At 39.8% G+C, this 17,830-nt stretch overlaps 1 protein-coding gene across 15 annotated transcripts in view; it reads right to left on the bottom strand.

Moving 5' to 3' along the window:
• The window catches only part of LOC116942220 (transcription factor 12-like), a 188,511-nt gene that overhangs the window by 140,855 nt on the left and 29,826 nt on the right, over positions 1-17,830 (bottom strand). For 14 of the 15 annotated variants that reach the window (XM_032953923.2, XM_032953927.2, XM_032953924.2 and 11 more), the window contains one exon: positions 5,057-5,130. In XM_032953923.2, coding sequence (XP_032809814.1) covers positions 5,057-5,130 — 74 coding nt within the window. Of the gene's footprint in view, positions 1-5,056; positions 5,131-12,624; positions 17,524-17,830 lie in introns of those variants that run through there. The other variant, XM_032953934.2, reaches the window with a different exon arrangement.

A 17,830-nucleotide genomic window follows, 5' to 3' on the forward strand; every position in this document is an offset into this window, starting at 1 on the left:
CGTCTATAATACAGGTTTTTTGGTTTATAGCGCATACTTACGTGATCTAACCCAAAAAAAAAACCTGTATTATGAATGTGCAGGTATGTATAACGTTGGCTTTAACACCTTAAAAAACACACATGCAGTGCTTGAGACATTTATGCAAAGGTCTAGTTGTACAGTTGCAACTTCACAAAAACTGCAAAGCACAAAATACTCTACAGCCTATGGAACAGCACCAACATGGTTATGGAAAGATTAAACAGACGTTGATAAAAACAAGAAACAAGCACATCATTGAATAACTGACAGAGTTGGTTCGACGATGCAACTGCAGCGTAACGGGGATTTGTAGAATTGGAATGTGGCAAAGTCTAAGCTGAGAATCCTGATCTTAAAAGCCACCTCCAGCCTCAACAGCATGACAAATGATTTCAGGAGTAAATTGAATTGAAACAATAATCATTTTAAAATAAATCACAACAATTGCAGTGAAATGCAGAAAACAGGGAAATTGGGTCACACCCAGGGGCCACAATTAACTTTGCGTTCACCTGCTCAACAACCTAAATTACATTTTGTGCAGTCCCAGGATCAGGTGTGGCCTTCTGAAAAAAATCTTGCGGCTTGAAAAATAATGTTTCAGCCTCAACCAAATATACACCTGACCATTGTAAAATCTGGTCTGGATCCATAGGCACTGACATATTCTGTTCACTGTGGCCTTTTAATCTCTGCATTACTTCGCGACACATGTTGTGTGTGTGTGTGTTCGGCACAGCGGGGAGTGCAACCCACTGGGCCTGCCAATCATTCTACCCTGATGACCCATAATAAATGGGTCCGTGTTGGCACAAACACCACGGTGGTGGTATCACTGTTTAGTAGTGAATCAAGCCACTTGCGGTGTTTGTTGTGTGTCCATGTGTGCAATGCATTTTCTGCCAAGTTGCATGCATAGTGGGCTGAACCTGTTTGTTTATCCCGAGAGGGTTATACTTGGCTGCACTGTCACAATCAGCCAATTGTACAAGGGACCGGTTTAATAAACATGCATATGATTATTATTTTGAAATGGCAATACCACTTTTTTGCACTTAAATCAATTACATTGTTTGTATGTGAATGCTGCTCTATTCACCGTGACATTTTGAAAATTATAATGAAGCAAATTGTGCGTACTTCTTATGTAGGATATGACTAAATGTAAGGTTTCAATACATTTGTTTTGCTTCATGTGCCACCTTGAAATCAGACAAGCAACACTTGGTACTATGGCAATTAACATAACTGCACAGGTGTCTAAATCACTTACATTGGAATACCAGGCCAAAAAAGGTCATACTACCCCTTGTCTGCAGAGACTTCCTTCTGTGCCGCTCCCCCATTTCGCTATACTGATAAACAAAAAGGAAGTAGCTCACCAGGATAGTAAACCAGTCGACAAGAAGACAGATGGGACACAACACAGCAAGCCGCGAGCATGGCTAAATGCACACGCAATGGACCAATAACAATTCTGCTTCATCATCACTAAACAAATGATCCTGGGCTTATTAGCACTATATACCTTCAATGAATTAACACATAAATCACTAATTTCCAAATATGGGCTTGGAGGCATTATTTCCACAACAAACGATTGTGTGGTCAATGAAATACACATTGATTGACCTCATCTATACTTAAGCTTATGTGAAAATAAATCCTCATACATATGAAGCTCAGCCGTAAAATACAATTTTCTGTGATGTGTTGCAACTTTTACAAATAATTTGTAAACAATCCTTACCGTGCACAATAATAGGAATAATTATAACGTTTTTTAATTTTTAATAGCTATACAAATATAAATTAAATCAGCTGTCAGGCATATTTAACTAGGATTTATTTAAATGCCACTTACAAGACATCACATTTTATGTAGCTTGAAGGCTTACATTACTGCACTTATTTCCAAAACTACATCTAAAAACATGGCTGAAATTACTTTTATAAGATATGGAAACATATGGTTATAAAATTGAGTACATGCCCCACACCATGATAATGAACAGATGTTCATTTAAATTAAAGCAGTAACATAGATATTCAGTCTTACACACTCATCTTATTCAAAACGGCTTGTAAGCGAAAACTTCAACGGCACTGTAATTTAACTCAAAATAAATGTCCTTTAATCGACAAGTTAAACATTCCGTAAAATATCCACTTCCCAGAATGTATAATTGCATGGTAAACGTAAGGATTTCTTAAGATGTATATATGCTGATACATAAAGATAACAATAACAGCGTACATGTAAACAAATAATATCACAGCACGTAGATAATGCCAGACAACACAACAATGCTGTAAATAAGTATACCTCAGGAAGCTATTACAGGCGGTTCAGGATTAAAATTATGAAATAAGGAGAAAAACAGCAGGATGGAGTGCTTTTGGAAAACTGAATTTGATAATGATCATCTGCATGTAAATGTTTACAATGAGAGTTTATTCCGATAACATTCGGAGAAGAAAAACGGATAGACAGCTGAAAAGCATATCACGAAGCATGGAGATACATATGCGTGGAATTACACCAAAGACAGAAGAGGTACACAGACAAAGATGAGAGTAGACGACATGCCAATGAGAGACTTTATACTGACTGTTAAGGAATATCGGTGGGTTTGGGAAGGACAAATTGCTAGAAGGGATGGTCGAGACTAACGATAGTGTGGAGTCAAATAAGTTGACATCTACAGAGGGCAATAAGATATTAAAAGTCACGGCCATGTTTAAGTTCATGAACTGTACAAACTCTGAATTTTATTTCAACTCTAAGACCGTAATGGACTTGCTGAGCTTGTTTCTAGTATTGACTGACATAAATCCACAATTACAGGTTTTCATAGTACCCCTTAGCACTCTCATGTTGATAAATTTCTATCTTAATCTATTTTCCCAATTTCTATTCTTTGTATGTGGCTTTTAACTACCTCAAGGAACATGCTTGTGCAACCACTAAAAAGGACTGTTTATTCATCACTGTAGACGATAACGGACAAATTGATGTAAGTAAAAAAAATAGGAATGTCAAACTTTGCTTTATGGCTGTTGACATAGCCGGTGTATAAGTCCTTGTATGGAGCAATCAAGCCAATAGAGGTGCCCAAGTGTTTGCGTGCCACACGTATGCTGTTGACCCAAGCAGGGAAAGCCTTATCCTCATGTTTGAGGTATACTTGCCCTGCTTTTCATGCAGCCACAAAGGTAGCGTGTGCGCTTGGCTGGGTCCAAAGTTCCCCCCTCTTGGAAACTCATCGCTTTGCTTGCCCTTGAGTGGCATATCTCAAAGTGTGCCCCTAGATGCTTGCTGCTTTGGGCCCACATGCATGCACGTATGGTTTGTGCAAGTAATTTTTGTTAGATCACGCGAAAGGTAAGGTTCACCGTGTGATTGTATATATGATGTTATATCGACCTTAAATTTGTAAGATTTTTTTATGCACCATCGACAGCACGACAATGCTGGATGAAGGCCTCCCTATGTCATTGCAATCTCTGACAGACTTACAGTGCCTCAATCCATAAACTGCAGGCTGCTGCACAAGATGTTTACTAGAAACTCGAAAGTTGCTAAGCTTAAATTATTCATATTATATCGAAGCACGAGGGTTGACCACTGATACTAAAAGCATCAGTTGGTTTTCTATTTTAACGTAGAAGTGTGGAAAGCTATTGCTTTTCATATTAACAACGTATGGAATGTGGCCATTTCCTGAAGAGTTGTCTTAAAAAAAACGTTCCTGCCTAAAATGTTAGAATCAGAATATGTATTTATACGACAGAAATCTAATGAGCTACAAAGCTCTTTTTCACAGATGTCCAAATTATACAAAAACAGGCCAATTATCCTTCGCACAAAGCATACGAATGTTTTTTTCTGAAGGTGAAATAAAAATAATGGCTGTTATTCGTATAAGCATAGTTAAAAGTGCATGGTCTGCTCGGCTCAGCACGGGATATAAATTTCATTACTCTGAAGAGTGCATTTAAATGAATCACAAAGTTCAAGTGCGCAACTGTGTTGAATTTGCCATGACGTCACAAAGGTGGTGAGAAGCCGCTACGTGACGCCAGCAAATGAGGCAGGGTACATGCCACGTGGAATCGGGCAATTTCATGCCTTTGTCAAAACGTTCACACGTGCTCGGTTACTGCGATCGATCTGCTACACACAGCTGTTAAGTAAAGGCAAGCTTTGAACACGTAGGCTTTTACGACCTATATTATCCATAAAGATTTTTTGGGTTGCATCGTGTAAAAATATAAATGTCATTAAACCCGCCACCACCCAACACAGCCAGTTAGTAAGGTTTGTCAGAAACAAAACATGCCAATTCGTTCCAAGTTCAGCACACCAGTGTGTTGGAGAGTAAACTCACAACATATATAATTAGAGTATGACGTTTCGCGCGTGATTACAACCACCTTCATCAGGCAATAGTCAGAATTATTATAAGGCAACATTGCAACCTAAGAATTTGCGCAGACCCATGATGGAAAATCCCTCGATTCGCTTTTTTCCATTCCACTGACACAAAGTGACAGCCTCACGTGAGACATGGCAATGCAAGGCACAAACATCGTGGTGGCGCACCAAATGATATACAGGAGCCAGGATTTGGGAGCTAAAGTGTAAATTTCTTATTTACAAAAATCGATCTGCTTAAATTCTGCTCATACATTTGTGGTGATATTTTTTAAGAGAACATGCACTACTTTTAGATTTCACGTTCCTTTAACTGTTCTGGATGCTTACTTCACATCAATTCATCATATCTGTTCATTCTTGAACTAACGCTAATGATACACAATATCTAGTAATACCTTTCTTTTTTGAGACCAGAAATAAAACAGGTGTAAATGGTGCAAATAAAACAAACCATAGAACCTATTTTTTAAATCACCATCAAAGGATTTGTTCATAAAGAAGCATCTGTTGTTTTGTTAATGTGCACAATATAACAACATTCAGCCCAAAGTTATGAGTCAAATGTGTTGGGGGTGTGCTGTAACCACTGACCCTGGCAGAGTCGTAGGAGGGGCTTGTCTGGCTGCCTGCAGCCCACGACCCGGGAGCTGTTCTCTCATCCATACCTGCAAAATACAACCGCAAGCGAAGACAATACATTAGATTCCCGAGCATAATATTTCCCTTCGACTGTCAAGAGTGTATGTAGTTGGCACTCCCCTATCATCTCAACCACACAAGATGTAGGTGTATAGAAATAACATTAACCACTTTATAGTTGGGATTATAAAAACAATTAATACATTTTGATCAAACAATGTCTTCAAAAAAGTTCATAGAACTATCCACACATTAATTTTTCCAATTGTCCATTCCTGTTTTCATTTCCAAATGTATCAACAGTTATTTTTATAGTCACGTGATAAGTTGATTCCACGAATGCACGAGAACGTGAAAATATTGAATCACATTCAAGAACGTCCATAGAAGATGATCAATAAGATACCTCGAATGACTATTGAACTAACTATTTTACTACAACCACTAGATGGTGCTCCTTTATGCTGCAAAGAGACAAAAGCAACAGGTCTAAAAATACTAACTTTACAACCTCAGAATATGGGCAGGCTAAATAAGGTGTTACCAAATGTCCTAACTTTTAGTGATAAAGGTTGTTGGTATTTTAAAAATACTTGTGAGTTTTTGCGATCAAAGACAGGATCGCGTTGTCTGAATACGCAACTATTTCTGTCTCCTCAGATAAACAATATTAAACCTAGGATTGTAAAGTGTGATAATTATTTCTGCCATTTGTCAATCCACTGCTGGTTGAAGGCTTCCCCACACCCTGTCACTCATAAGAGTCAGTGTGGGTTTGAAAGAGGAAGTCCAGTAGCAGTTAAGCTATCACTCAACTTATGTTAGCCATGGCCAGGAATATAACTTTGGTCACTGGATTCATAAGGAAGTTGCTATCCATTGCAACACCACTCATTTCCTTTGAAGGCATTGAACACTGAAATAATGATTGAGTATACTAAAATAACTGCACGAGACAATTGTAACGGAAAATATTTGTTGAATTGAAAACAAATTCGGCTGGTTAAATTTAAAAGGCTGGCACAATTTTTATTTGTGGAACTTCTTCGAGTAAATATATTTTTTCATAAAAGTAGTTATGGAAATGGTTGTAATACCTGACGAATCAAAGAATGGTTAACTTGGGGACGCCACAATGACGTTATATAAGTACTCATTGAAAAACATTTATTTTACAAACAACTAATGATTTACATTATTTTAGCAGTGTCAATGTTCTTAAATAAATGTTGCCGTCTCCTACTTTGCCTTTGTAATGAAAGCATTTAATTGGAAAGGCAAATGTTTAAATGCAGTCTACAAAATAATGCATCTTCCATGCAGCGTACATGCTTATAAGCACTTGCGCAACTAACATTTCTGAAATGCTGAATGCATTTGAAACAGTCAAAATTATGACTTAAAGCTTTCGTGACTGCAGGAATTTGAAACGTCGTAGTTTTTTGTTATTTTCCTTGAACCTATCTACATGACTTTACCAAAAGGCCTAAAGAAGTCAAAATTATGTTAATATTGGTTTACACTTCGATGTGCTGACGACACCATGGCATTGAAATCAATGGAGGAAAATAATTATACTATCAATTCAAGAAAGCCTGACTCTGCTGATGAGATGCTGTATGTCTTAACCTGTCCAGTTTGCTTGTACTGAATCAATTATGCTAAAAAGATGCACTAACAAGAACACTGCGCCAACGGGCTGTGTAAGATACTTCTATAAATTATTTTGTGGTAAGGCATGTATATAAAATAGACGAATTGTCTGCTTGTCTGTTTTGACATTCATTCTCCATAACAGCTCTGATTATTTCGTGTTATGTAATATGTAATACAGTAATGCAAACCGTTTAGGATGATCGTGAACTTGTCAGTATTTCAAGGTCATCCAATTCTAACCTTTTATTGCTTTTTCAATGACACGTCACGCATGATAGCTGTCTGGTAAAGGATGTACGGCACTTGTCTGCTTTCTGGGTTGTTTTTTAAAAAAAATAGTTTAATCAAATACAGAACCAGCTTAGATATATCAGCTCTTGCAAAAAATATGGAAAATTGCCCATAGTAAATGATGTAAAATTTGTTTAATTTAGTTGATGGCTGTCAAGGACTTGAGACCACACTGACCGCAATAATCTAGTCATCTGAATAGACTATAAACATTTTTTTACCAGGTTAGGCCCACTGAGCTATATAGCTCTTTTTCATAAGCGACCTGGCCACAAATGATAGCTCAAGAAAGCGGCTTATCATGTGGAAATTTAAAGCAGCTAAATACTCTAAACGCATGTTGTTGATTCTAAATGTGGAGGGAAAAACTAGAGGACGTAAAAAAAATCCACGTGACCACGGGGAGAGAGACACGCTACAAATCCAGTTACCTGCAGTTGCTATATCCTCCATGGTGGATGCAGTTGGTTCAGCAACTTAGCTAGGCTTGATAGCTCAGGGCACCTATGGCTTCATATGTATTATCTCGGTTCTCTTAATATTGTATACTCTAGTTTTGTTTTTCACCATATGATGTTATTTAAATATAAATAAGATAAACTTGTTAAAAAACGATATTGCCAATATCAGACAGCCAGTATGACAACTTGGCCAATTTAAAGTGGCAAAGATCACAATTGAAATCCACTGGCACCATCTTGGCAAGAATTCAGACAATAAAATAAGTCTCTCTGCTCCATTCATCCTGGCCAGGCATTGGAATTGGCAAGGACCATGCCCTTTACCGATCTAGGAAGACCTATGTCATCATAATTACTTTTAAATGATTCTGGAAATATCAGCTGGCATAGGGGTATCAGGGTCAATAGTGGCATTAGGATTTATACCACCCAACCATTATAAACAAGAATGGCCGTCAAACCGTATTTAAATTAGGTTTTGTGCCTGGGAAAAAACTTGCTTTGAGTAAATATCCACAGGATTTAGCTTGGCTGTGTTCGCTCCAGTGCTGTCCTCGAGACAGTTTAGTCCCTTCACCTGATGAAGGCCACTTGTGTTGTGGCCGAAACGTCGTGAGAATTTTATTGTGTTATTTAATTTTATTAATTTATTATTTTATTCTCATTCTACGTGACTTTACCGAAAGAACCAAAGAAGATCCACAGGATTATTATTTGTATTCCTTATACTCTTGTCTGAACATTCGTGAAGCCCTGCACACTTTTAAGAGTCTATATGATATGACTAATCCCACGAGAAATTCTATCCTTGGCCATTTATACAAGTGCGTTAAGTGTGCCTGGTAAAAAAAAACAATGCCAGTGGACAAAATTCTAAATTGACGGGTTAGTGTCCTACCAAGGACACCTTTGATCCCAGCAGGTGTGTTTCTCACACAGGATTCAACTCTGCAAGGATTACTATCACTGTACCACCACACCTGGGTTGTTGATAACGTATGGTAACCAGAGATGTAAAATGACAACCGATTTCAAATAGCCGATAATAAATTAACAGCAAAAGGTGTTGTGCAAAATCAGTCAACTGAAAACCACTCGTGACTGTCATAGCAGAGGGGGGGGGGGGGGTGCTCGGTGGGTGGGGTGACCATTTAATGAGTCACGCGCGCATGGCATTAAAGAGTGGAGAGCCTCCCCAGCAAATCCATAGCGGCTTCTCCTGCAGCCCGAGCTGTGTGTGTGCCCTCTCAGTGGCCAAAACAAGCGTTACTCGCTCGTCCGGTGGTCCAAGCTTCTGCTGCAGCGCACGCGGCAGGCTTCACAAAAACAATAGATGAAGTACAACAAAGGCTGAGGCAGCAGGCTTGATGTTTGTTTTGCAGGACGTGTTTATACACTCACAGCACAGTTTGAGATGGCCAAAGCAATCATCCCTCCAAGCTGATGGTGCAGACTCGGTTCCCACCCCAATGGGTTCTGTATGGCCTTCCTTCCCCAGTCAGCCTCCATAGCACCCCCCCCCCCCACCTGCCAGCTAAAGCATATTTTAACCATTTAAAGGAGAAAAACCCCCTTCATCTAAGCACACCGTTTCCATGGAAACCTACATGATCTCAGATCTACTAAAGGCCAACGACTTCATTTTTGGGGGAGAAAAAGCAATTCTCAGGCAGCCAATATAACTCCTGGTCATAAACATTATTTGTAACCCCTAAAACCTAGCCGCCATCAAAGAATATTCCAAGCTCAACATCTGCAATTTATAAACGACCAATGACGTAGGGTTTCCCATCTGCCCCCATATCATCCCACTCTTAGATCCACTGTCAAATCCCAACATCTCACAACCCGACCAGAAGAGAAAGATCAACAAAGGAAACCACTGCTGTGGTATTAACTGCAATAGAAAGATAATAATGATGCATTTCTATCAGCACCCAGTTATCAAGATATTTGCCACAGAGCCAGTATTCCCAGATTCGACGGTTCAGTTCCTCCGAACTGATAATTTCTTCAGTGAGTTGTCTAAGCATGCCATCTGCAGCAAAGTAGATGTTTATAGTCGAATCATGATTCCCTAATGTAGGCAATTTTCTGATTCCATGCTGTCAATATAAAGCGCTGTGTGTGCTTGTGTATATAGTGTCAACAGTTGAAGAGTGGGGAATGAAGGTGATGCATCTGTCAGTCAACTTAGTGAACCCCCACAACACCTGGGTCGGTCCCGTGACCCCCTTGGGAGTGAATATTCGACAATGCAAATGGCCTTAGTGTACCTAGCCTGACACAAGCGCTGTGATGTCACTGTCATTTACTGGCGAAAGGCGATTGTTGTTGTATGTAAAGTGTATTTAATTAACTATTAACTAAAGAAAAACGGTATAGAGCAATAGAAACCCCGTGGTAAACCTAATTGGCCATGGCTAAAAATACAAGAATTAAGTGGCCAGTTTTGAGGTGTAATTCTCTCTTGCTAATCTCTGGAAATAGAAAAGTAATATTGAAGGGGGGGGGGGGGCATATGATACTTGCATTAAAATACTTAGGGTATACTTTGCATTTATATAACATCACGAGAATGTTGAATTCACCGCAGTAAGAGGATCAGCTCAGCAGCACAAATTTAGTTCAAAAAGCAACAAATGAATAAGTAGCCGTGGTTGCCGACCCCTTGATTTGTTCAGCATTTAGGACCAAACAAGCATGGGAAGTCGCAGGGGAAATTAAGTCATTTTCTGACGCAACAGGGATGTGGCATTTCCATCGTCTCTGCATGCAGACATTCACACTTGGATATCACTTCACTGGACACAACCAATGGACACACAACATAGTGAATGGGAGAGAACTGCATCGATTCTATTTCTCTTCGTTACATGTTACTGATGTTCCGATTGTATACATTTTAAGCATGTGACCGCATTCTGGTTAAGTGGTGCTTCCCTTTTTATTTCACGTCTCCGCTTTGCCAACGTGTTTTGCTGATTGTATCAACATGTTTTAAGACTGACAGAGGTGTCGATATATGACGTAAATCTCTATCTGTTTTAAAATTGGAATGAAAAAATGCCAATCATGATGATACATTTTAAGTCGTAACAATTTGACATTACACTCCTTCTATAAGCTTCACTCTTCACTATTTTTAGTGTGCAAAAACGCATTTTGTTCCATTTGTAACAAGGCTAATCTTACTTTCATTCCAGGGCATTACGATACAAAGGAACTAGAACAATCTCTAGCTGGATTTCAGACATAAGCCTTTTTGAGGAAGGTCTGTCTGTACATTCGAATGCTCTGAAAATACAATGACGACATTGGTCATCATTGCCATGCCTGAATGCATTAACTTTCCTGCAGTTGCGCCACATCTGAGTCACGTCCTGAATTGGGTAACAAAGCCCACCCAGCCTGGGATGCAGAAGCCAAGTAAAACATGCGCACGCTGACACTAATGCACAATCTGCCTTTTGTTGGACATTTCAACCCCGACTCAATTTCCTCACTTCACATTTGTTAATAAGACCATTGTTATTCGTAATGTTAAATAATTCAAGGTTCTGGACATGGGTCACAGCGGAAACCTTTTCTGTTTAGTATATACAGTTGTTAACCCTGAAGCTTGATTTGTTTTTCAAATGTGTTCAATATGTATAAAATATTTGTGAATGCATCTGACTAATTATAACATACTGTTATGAAATCAAATTTACTGGTCAGTGATAATTCAGATGATGGAATTAACAAAACAGTACGAATGTTTATGTTGATTAAGGGAAAAAGATAATTCAATACATTAAGTTAGATACATGTACTACATAATTTATCAAAAAGAAATTACGAAAAACAATACCTCTAAGTTATGAATATTGGATAATCCTTATTTATCCATAGAAAACTACAGTGCAGCAAGACTTGTTTTCAGGAGTGTACTGCTTGGAATATTTAGGGAATTCTTGTATATGCGATACCACAACTTTATCTGGATACAACTGACATGAGAAGCAGATATGTCAAGAAGTCACCGTATTGTCTTATGAAGACAGATATATGCTGCAGGTGGATGTGTCCCACATGTGATGATCTCTGCTGTGGGTTACAGCCTTTCGCCACCACTTTAATTGGCGTGAACCAAAGTTAGCACAAAAAGGCCAACTATGTATTGACCAAAATATTTAGTGCATACTTAAAAGAATGCTATGCTGTGAACTGCCACAGGCAAGTGTACAAGTCTTTTTTTGCAAAAAAAAACCCCAGCAAGCACAACAGACAACTAATATTCTGTAGAATTAACCCGGTAGTGCATATTCCACCGAGACCAGAGATTTTATTGACCTCTCATGTGCCAAGATACCAAGTGACAGTGTTCCTATAAAAAATTCCTTTGTGCATCAAAACTGTGCACATGTGCTATGCTGGCACTTACATGATTCACCACTATATTAAACACCTTATGATCTAAGCTACTCGTTCCAGTTGTAACCCCTTGCCGACAATAGCGGCACAGCATGGGAGCAGGCAGTGCGCAAGGGCCTGTGGAGCAGTTCTGATTTTAGCGCTGCAATATTTTGACTCCGTGGGGAAGCTAAATTTCAAGATGACCCTGTAAAGGCTGTTTTTACAGCCGAGGCTGCTTGCTGCGCGCGCTTGCTCCTTCACGCCGGCCAACGGGCACGTCAGCACGAGCGGCCCATGACAGCACACATCAAAGTGTACACGGCCATTAAAAAGCAAGAGTTTCATGGCACCTTTACGGCGGGAAGTTGCGCCGACATTGCCACCCCCCCCCCCCTCTCGTATTGCGCGTAATTCTCACTGCCAATTGTCAGCACGTGTACACATGTGCACGCTGTGCCCTGAACTCGTCAAGCAACAGATCTACCGAATTGACGATTTGCCAAATCCTCGTTTCATACTATGCATGGAATAAAACAAACAAACAAACATAAAATAACATTTTTTCATAACTTCATCGCCGAGAGAAAAAAAAGATTGCTTATTTTATTCTCAGTTGTCTTTCTAAAGTATTAACACAATAATCTCATCTATTCCACGTCAAGGTCAACAGGTCATCATTGCCAATGCCATTGATGCCACCTCACCATAACTTACTTCTGCGAGATCTGTAGTTGTTAAGTTGACATCCAACTTCAAGGTCCACTTTTAGGAGTGTCTCCACCATCTGGCGAGGTATTTCCATTGGTCATCACTCTTTAGTTACCCACGCCAATGCCCGTCTCAGTAATCTGCCATCCAATAAGCACGGTTGGCTACGTACGGTGTGAAAAAAGTTCAACATATACCCTACATCCTATTGATGCGTTTCACCCATTGCAAACCTTTTTTTCCGAGAGCATCTGCACATTCTTAGTGATGTTCTATTCTTAAGCTGTGGATCGCAATTACAGGCATGCTCGACAAGTACTTAAAAGGCTCGAAGCTTCTCTTCTACTTTCTGACCCATACACTAACACAAACATTGTCTGTCTTAAACACCGATTTATTTTCCTATTGCAAGGAATTGCCCGAGCATGTAGTATATACAGTATAGAGCAAGTCACGTGCACTAATTAACCCGCACGTTCATGTTAAGCCTAAAAGACAGAGTTCTACGGCAGAAAAGCACCAATATCCCCACCGCCCCCTCCACGTAAATATGGATTTGCAAATCTGATTCCACACTTCCAAGTCCAAGTGCATCAGTTTAAAACTTAATTCCAAGAACGCAATTTCAGAAAGTTACAATTATTGTTACACCATGCACAATGTTCACTGAAGCGGAATGATGAAGGCTTGCAGTCTTTCTTATTGCAACAACATCATTGCATGCATTTCGCAATGCATACAAATGGACAAAATTACCAGATTAATAACACTAAAGCTTGTGCTCGGCTGTGACATCAGTTTCCAGAAAGAAAACTTGACACTGTACTTACATATGCTTTTTAAAAGGAACCTACGACAATAACACTGCTGTGGAAAGCCATGTTCAAAAGAATATTCAAAGGCACGTTGAAAACAAAATTAACTGAACATGAGTAGCAAGTGCCAATTTGTTTACAAAAAAATATTCCTACGATTTATCAAATATATGCAAAAACAATGTGCTTCAATGTTCAACTTAAAGTTTATTCCCGCTAAATGCTGTGATCACGCTGTGGGTGAACTACATTTTCATTTATTTATTTTCAATCAATTTGGCAACACCCCAAAAAATCGGGGGGGGGGGGGGGAAAAGGGAAAAAAAAAGGCTGCCGGTTCTTACACCTTTTCCTTCTCAGCCACTGAAAAAATGTCACACTTTTGAAACAACAGCTGGGGAAGTGAAGATACTTCATCAACACAGTGCTGCTATCCCGCAGGTGAGGTGTTCCCTTCATCACGTTTCCCCGCCAGCAGCCTGCACGCTAACCAACACACGAATTTCCTATGCCAGTGTGCCGACATGTCAATGGACATTGCCCGTGCTTCCTGCAACAGCTGCCAATTCATTGGACCAACGCACATATCCTGGCCATTGCTGAGTCCATTACTTTCTGCTTAAGAGGCTCTGGAAAAAAAAAAGCACTCATGGGGGGGGGGGGGAGCCTGTTTGGTCGATTAATGCCTATTAGAAAATACAGGCATATCACAAAATATCCACATTAAAACGTACAAGCTGACCGCGCAGCATATACAGTAAAGTACACAAGAGGACTGCGCACTACTTTACGATGCGGAGATAACAATCTCAGCAGCGTCAAACCGCGCATAGCCAAAACATCACTCGTCCCTCCGTGCTCTAGAAAATAGACCTCATTAATCAAACCGTGCATAGCCGAAAAATGTGTTCTATAAAGCTGCGTATGGCGAGGTTTTCCTGTTTATTATTTACTACCTAACCCTGTAAATTATGCCACTTCAGGCCGTGACACAAATCAATAGTTTCTGCTGGTTGGTATCACACAATGTGCAGTCACCGCTAGGAATCGTAGTAATATGCCGTCATTCCATCTTGATCCAGCTAGACTGCTGGGCTGAGCATTTCCACTGAATCCTGCAAATCGCATGGACCGTTAAAATAAATTTTAGAAAAACTGGTCTGCAATGTCATGCAAAGTCCTGTATGACCAGCTTCTTTTAAAACGGTCAGTATGTCATCTTCTCACAAGTAATTTTGGTCAGGATTCCAATACACCTTGCAGCAATTCTAATCAACAAAACACACAATTAATGGTTTTAGTTAAGTCACTCTTTCAATTTGGTTACATTGTGGAAGAAAAAAAATTACCCGTTTTTTTACTCCAAGCATTAACGAGTATTTTATTCACACGTCAAGACTACAGCTGTCATCGCAAAACTATTTTCAGATCATAATTACTTTCCCAGGTAGCTGTACACTGAAAATACAACCACGGTTTCCATCTCTTATGTTTCATTTGCATCTTACGAAGAACCAAATTTCAGAAATGTATCCTTTACTTTCATGGTCTTCCCTGGGAGAGCATTTTGCTTTTCATATTAATTTTCTTGTGCTGAGCAATATTCTCCTTAGATAAACTGGCCTTACTAGATCTCTTCACTGTCAAATAATTATTTGATCTGGTAAAAGGCAGGAACCTATTCCCATCCTGTGGTGGAAGGCATAGAACAGGCCTTTTTTTCGCATGTCTAACAATGAAGAACCATGCATATACATACTTGTACAGATGCAAATAACAGCCCAAGTTGGTAACAATTCAAGCACATGTTCAATTGGAATACGCATACACACCCACAAGCAATTCACTAATCCAACAAGCTACACGGACATAATGAATTTAGAAAGAGAAACAAAAGTTAGAAATTTTAATTTTCATTGTATTTTTACTCAGTCAGGAATGGATACAGAAAACTATAGGTTCTCACAAAGATCCCCAGTATAGCCTTAACAGACTGTTGGGGAAAGTACCGTTAGTGAGCAACTAAGAAGGAAGGCACGGCACACGAAGGGAGTGGATGGCCAACAACCATACCTGGCCACCTTGTCTCCTTAGTGGCAAAGTTTGCACACCGCACTGGGTATTCATTTGGTGTTGGCCGTCAGCGGGAATCCAACTCGGGTCACCGGGTTCATAGCGCAGCGCGCCAACCGCTACACTATTGCTCCCCACTAGGTTCTCACAACACACACACACCCAGCCCCGTACACACTAATCTTCTCCGCAGCACCACCAATCCTTACCAGCCAGACCCCTGCTGCACTCCACCCCACTGCTTGCATTTTGCAACCGCACCGCAACACTATTTTAGTCACAGCACATGCATCTAAGTGTCCTGCGCCGGTTCACGCAGCGCAAAGATTCTTTTCAATTTGGAATTTCAGCTACACTTTCGGAATTATAATCAAGCCGTGGAAATGGTTGTCCCAAAAAATGATTTTATCCATAGCCAATGCCGAGTAACAGGCAATTTCAGGTTTCCCCTTTTATTTTAATACCTACGTGATGTAGATGTGTCAGGGTGCATCTTTTTGCGAGCTGAAATATTGTGCAAACAAGATAGTTTATTTTACAAGTCGTGTGCACGAATACAAGACCACATAGGCCAGTGCACACATACCTGTGTATGCGCACACACACACAGGTGGGTTTTTGAAATTTAATAATTGAAACATGTTCGGCATAGCCAAGTGACAACAGTAACAGCATGGACATTTGCTCCATTTTACGCATCCTTGACCAGGAACCGAGAGCCAAGTTGACATTTCTTTTTCAAATTAATTTTAAAGAAAGCTGCCACCAAGACAACGCTTGGATTGAAACAGTGACGTTTCTTTAATGATGTACAACTAATTCAGCACAATCCAACATTGAGAGATAAAAAACAGAACCAAGGGTGAAATGACTACATGGTGATTAACATTACTGGGGGTTTATTGAAATAGTATGTGCATTTTATTCTGCAATTAATTCCAATGGCGCTATCGGCATCACATTAGGAGACAAAAATCCACTCAGAAATCTCAGAGAGCAGTGTCCCATTTGTTAAGAGAATGGCATCACAAACTATATAATATTACAGTTTTCAATGATGATGTGTACATTGGCTCATTTCAAATATTCAGTTTGATGAGAGGATGATACATTTTGACAATGACTCTATTGTCAATGCACTATGTCACAACAGATTTTTTTTATTATTTTGGTCACCTATTTATCAACTCTTTGTGCAATTGTCCATTTATTGACTCTTATGAATAATGTGGAATATTAAATGTGTATTCTTTGATAACGATCGAGTTTTCAATAAACAAGCTGTTTTGTCATATCAACTTGTAATAATTTAAATAATCATGAACATGTCATAATATTGGAAGCTAATATTCTAAACACTACCGTACAAAAGAAAATAATTTTCCTTCACTGGTTTTTGCCTGCACGTTGAGATGGTTTCAGGTTAAAATTTATCCAGCATCACTTTCCCAAGAGACAGCTCAGCATGTACTTGCACCTTCCAGTCTGCACAAACACTACAGCCATTCCACGCTTTTCATGTCCAGAAAGACGAGTTTGCAGGAGGAAAATGCATACGTCACACCCTCTACCCACAGAGCAGCAGGGAACCCATATCCCACAAAAAGCGAAAATTGGACAGGGGTTTTGCCTTTATTCCCTTCTGAATGGGAGGAAAGAAAAAGCCTCATGTGTCTATGCACATTTTGTGTGTGTGCTTTCCCTTTCTTCTTCCTTAAAAAATATGATTTCAGTCGACAATCGTTAGCATTTAAAAAAAACTGTTCCTGTGGGTCTGTGCACAAAAATGGGATGGATTTTCAGAACTACGACAATATATAGGTTATGGGCTACATCAGGGTGTTTTTTTAGTCTTCTGTCAAATTAAGAAAATATTCTCTAACTGATAGACCACAAAAAAAACATCCAGCATAATTACTTCACAAGCAATAGAAAAATAATAAAAGGTACCTTCACGAGCTGGACTCGAACTCGGGTCGCCGAGTTCGAAGCGCCGCGTGCTGTTACCCCACCGCTCCCCACACCCACCCCTTACAATGCCACCACGGGGCCCCCTTCCCCCACATGGCCAAACACGCAGGCACAGCACAGGACAGCTGGTAAACAAACAGCTGCAGGCCACCGTGCGACCCCTTCCACCACGGGGCGCATATGTATTGGTTTCTGCTCGATAAGTAAACATTTTGCTCGTTTTATGAACAAATGGGTCTAAATTCAAATTGCTCATTAACTTGCTGTTCTCATTTAAGGTGAATCAATTTACACTTCTTGCAGATGGGCCTACTCGCCAGGGTCGAATCACCCACGGCTCATTCAATCCACTG

Source organism: Petromyzon marinus, chromosome 13 (genome assembly GCF_048934315.1).
Source record: "Petromyzon marinus isolate PM22_M1 ecotype Great Lakes invasive population chromosome 13, UKy_Petmar_22M1.pri1.0, whole genome shotgun sequence".
NCBI classification, from domain to species: Eukaryota; Metazoa; Chordata; class Hyperoartia; order Petromyzontiformes; family Petromyzontidae; genus Petromyzon; species Petromyzon marinus.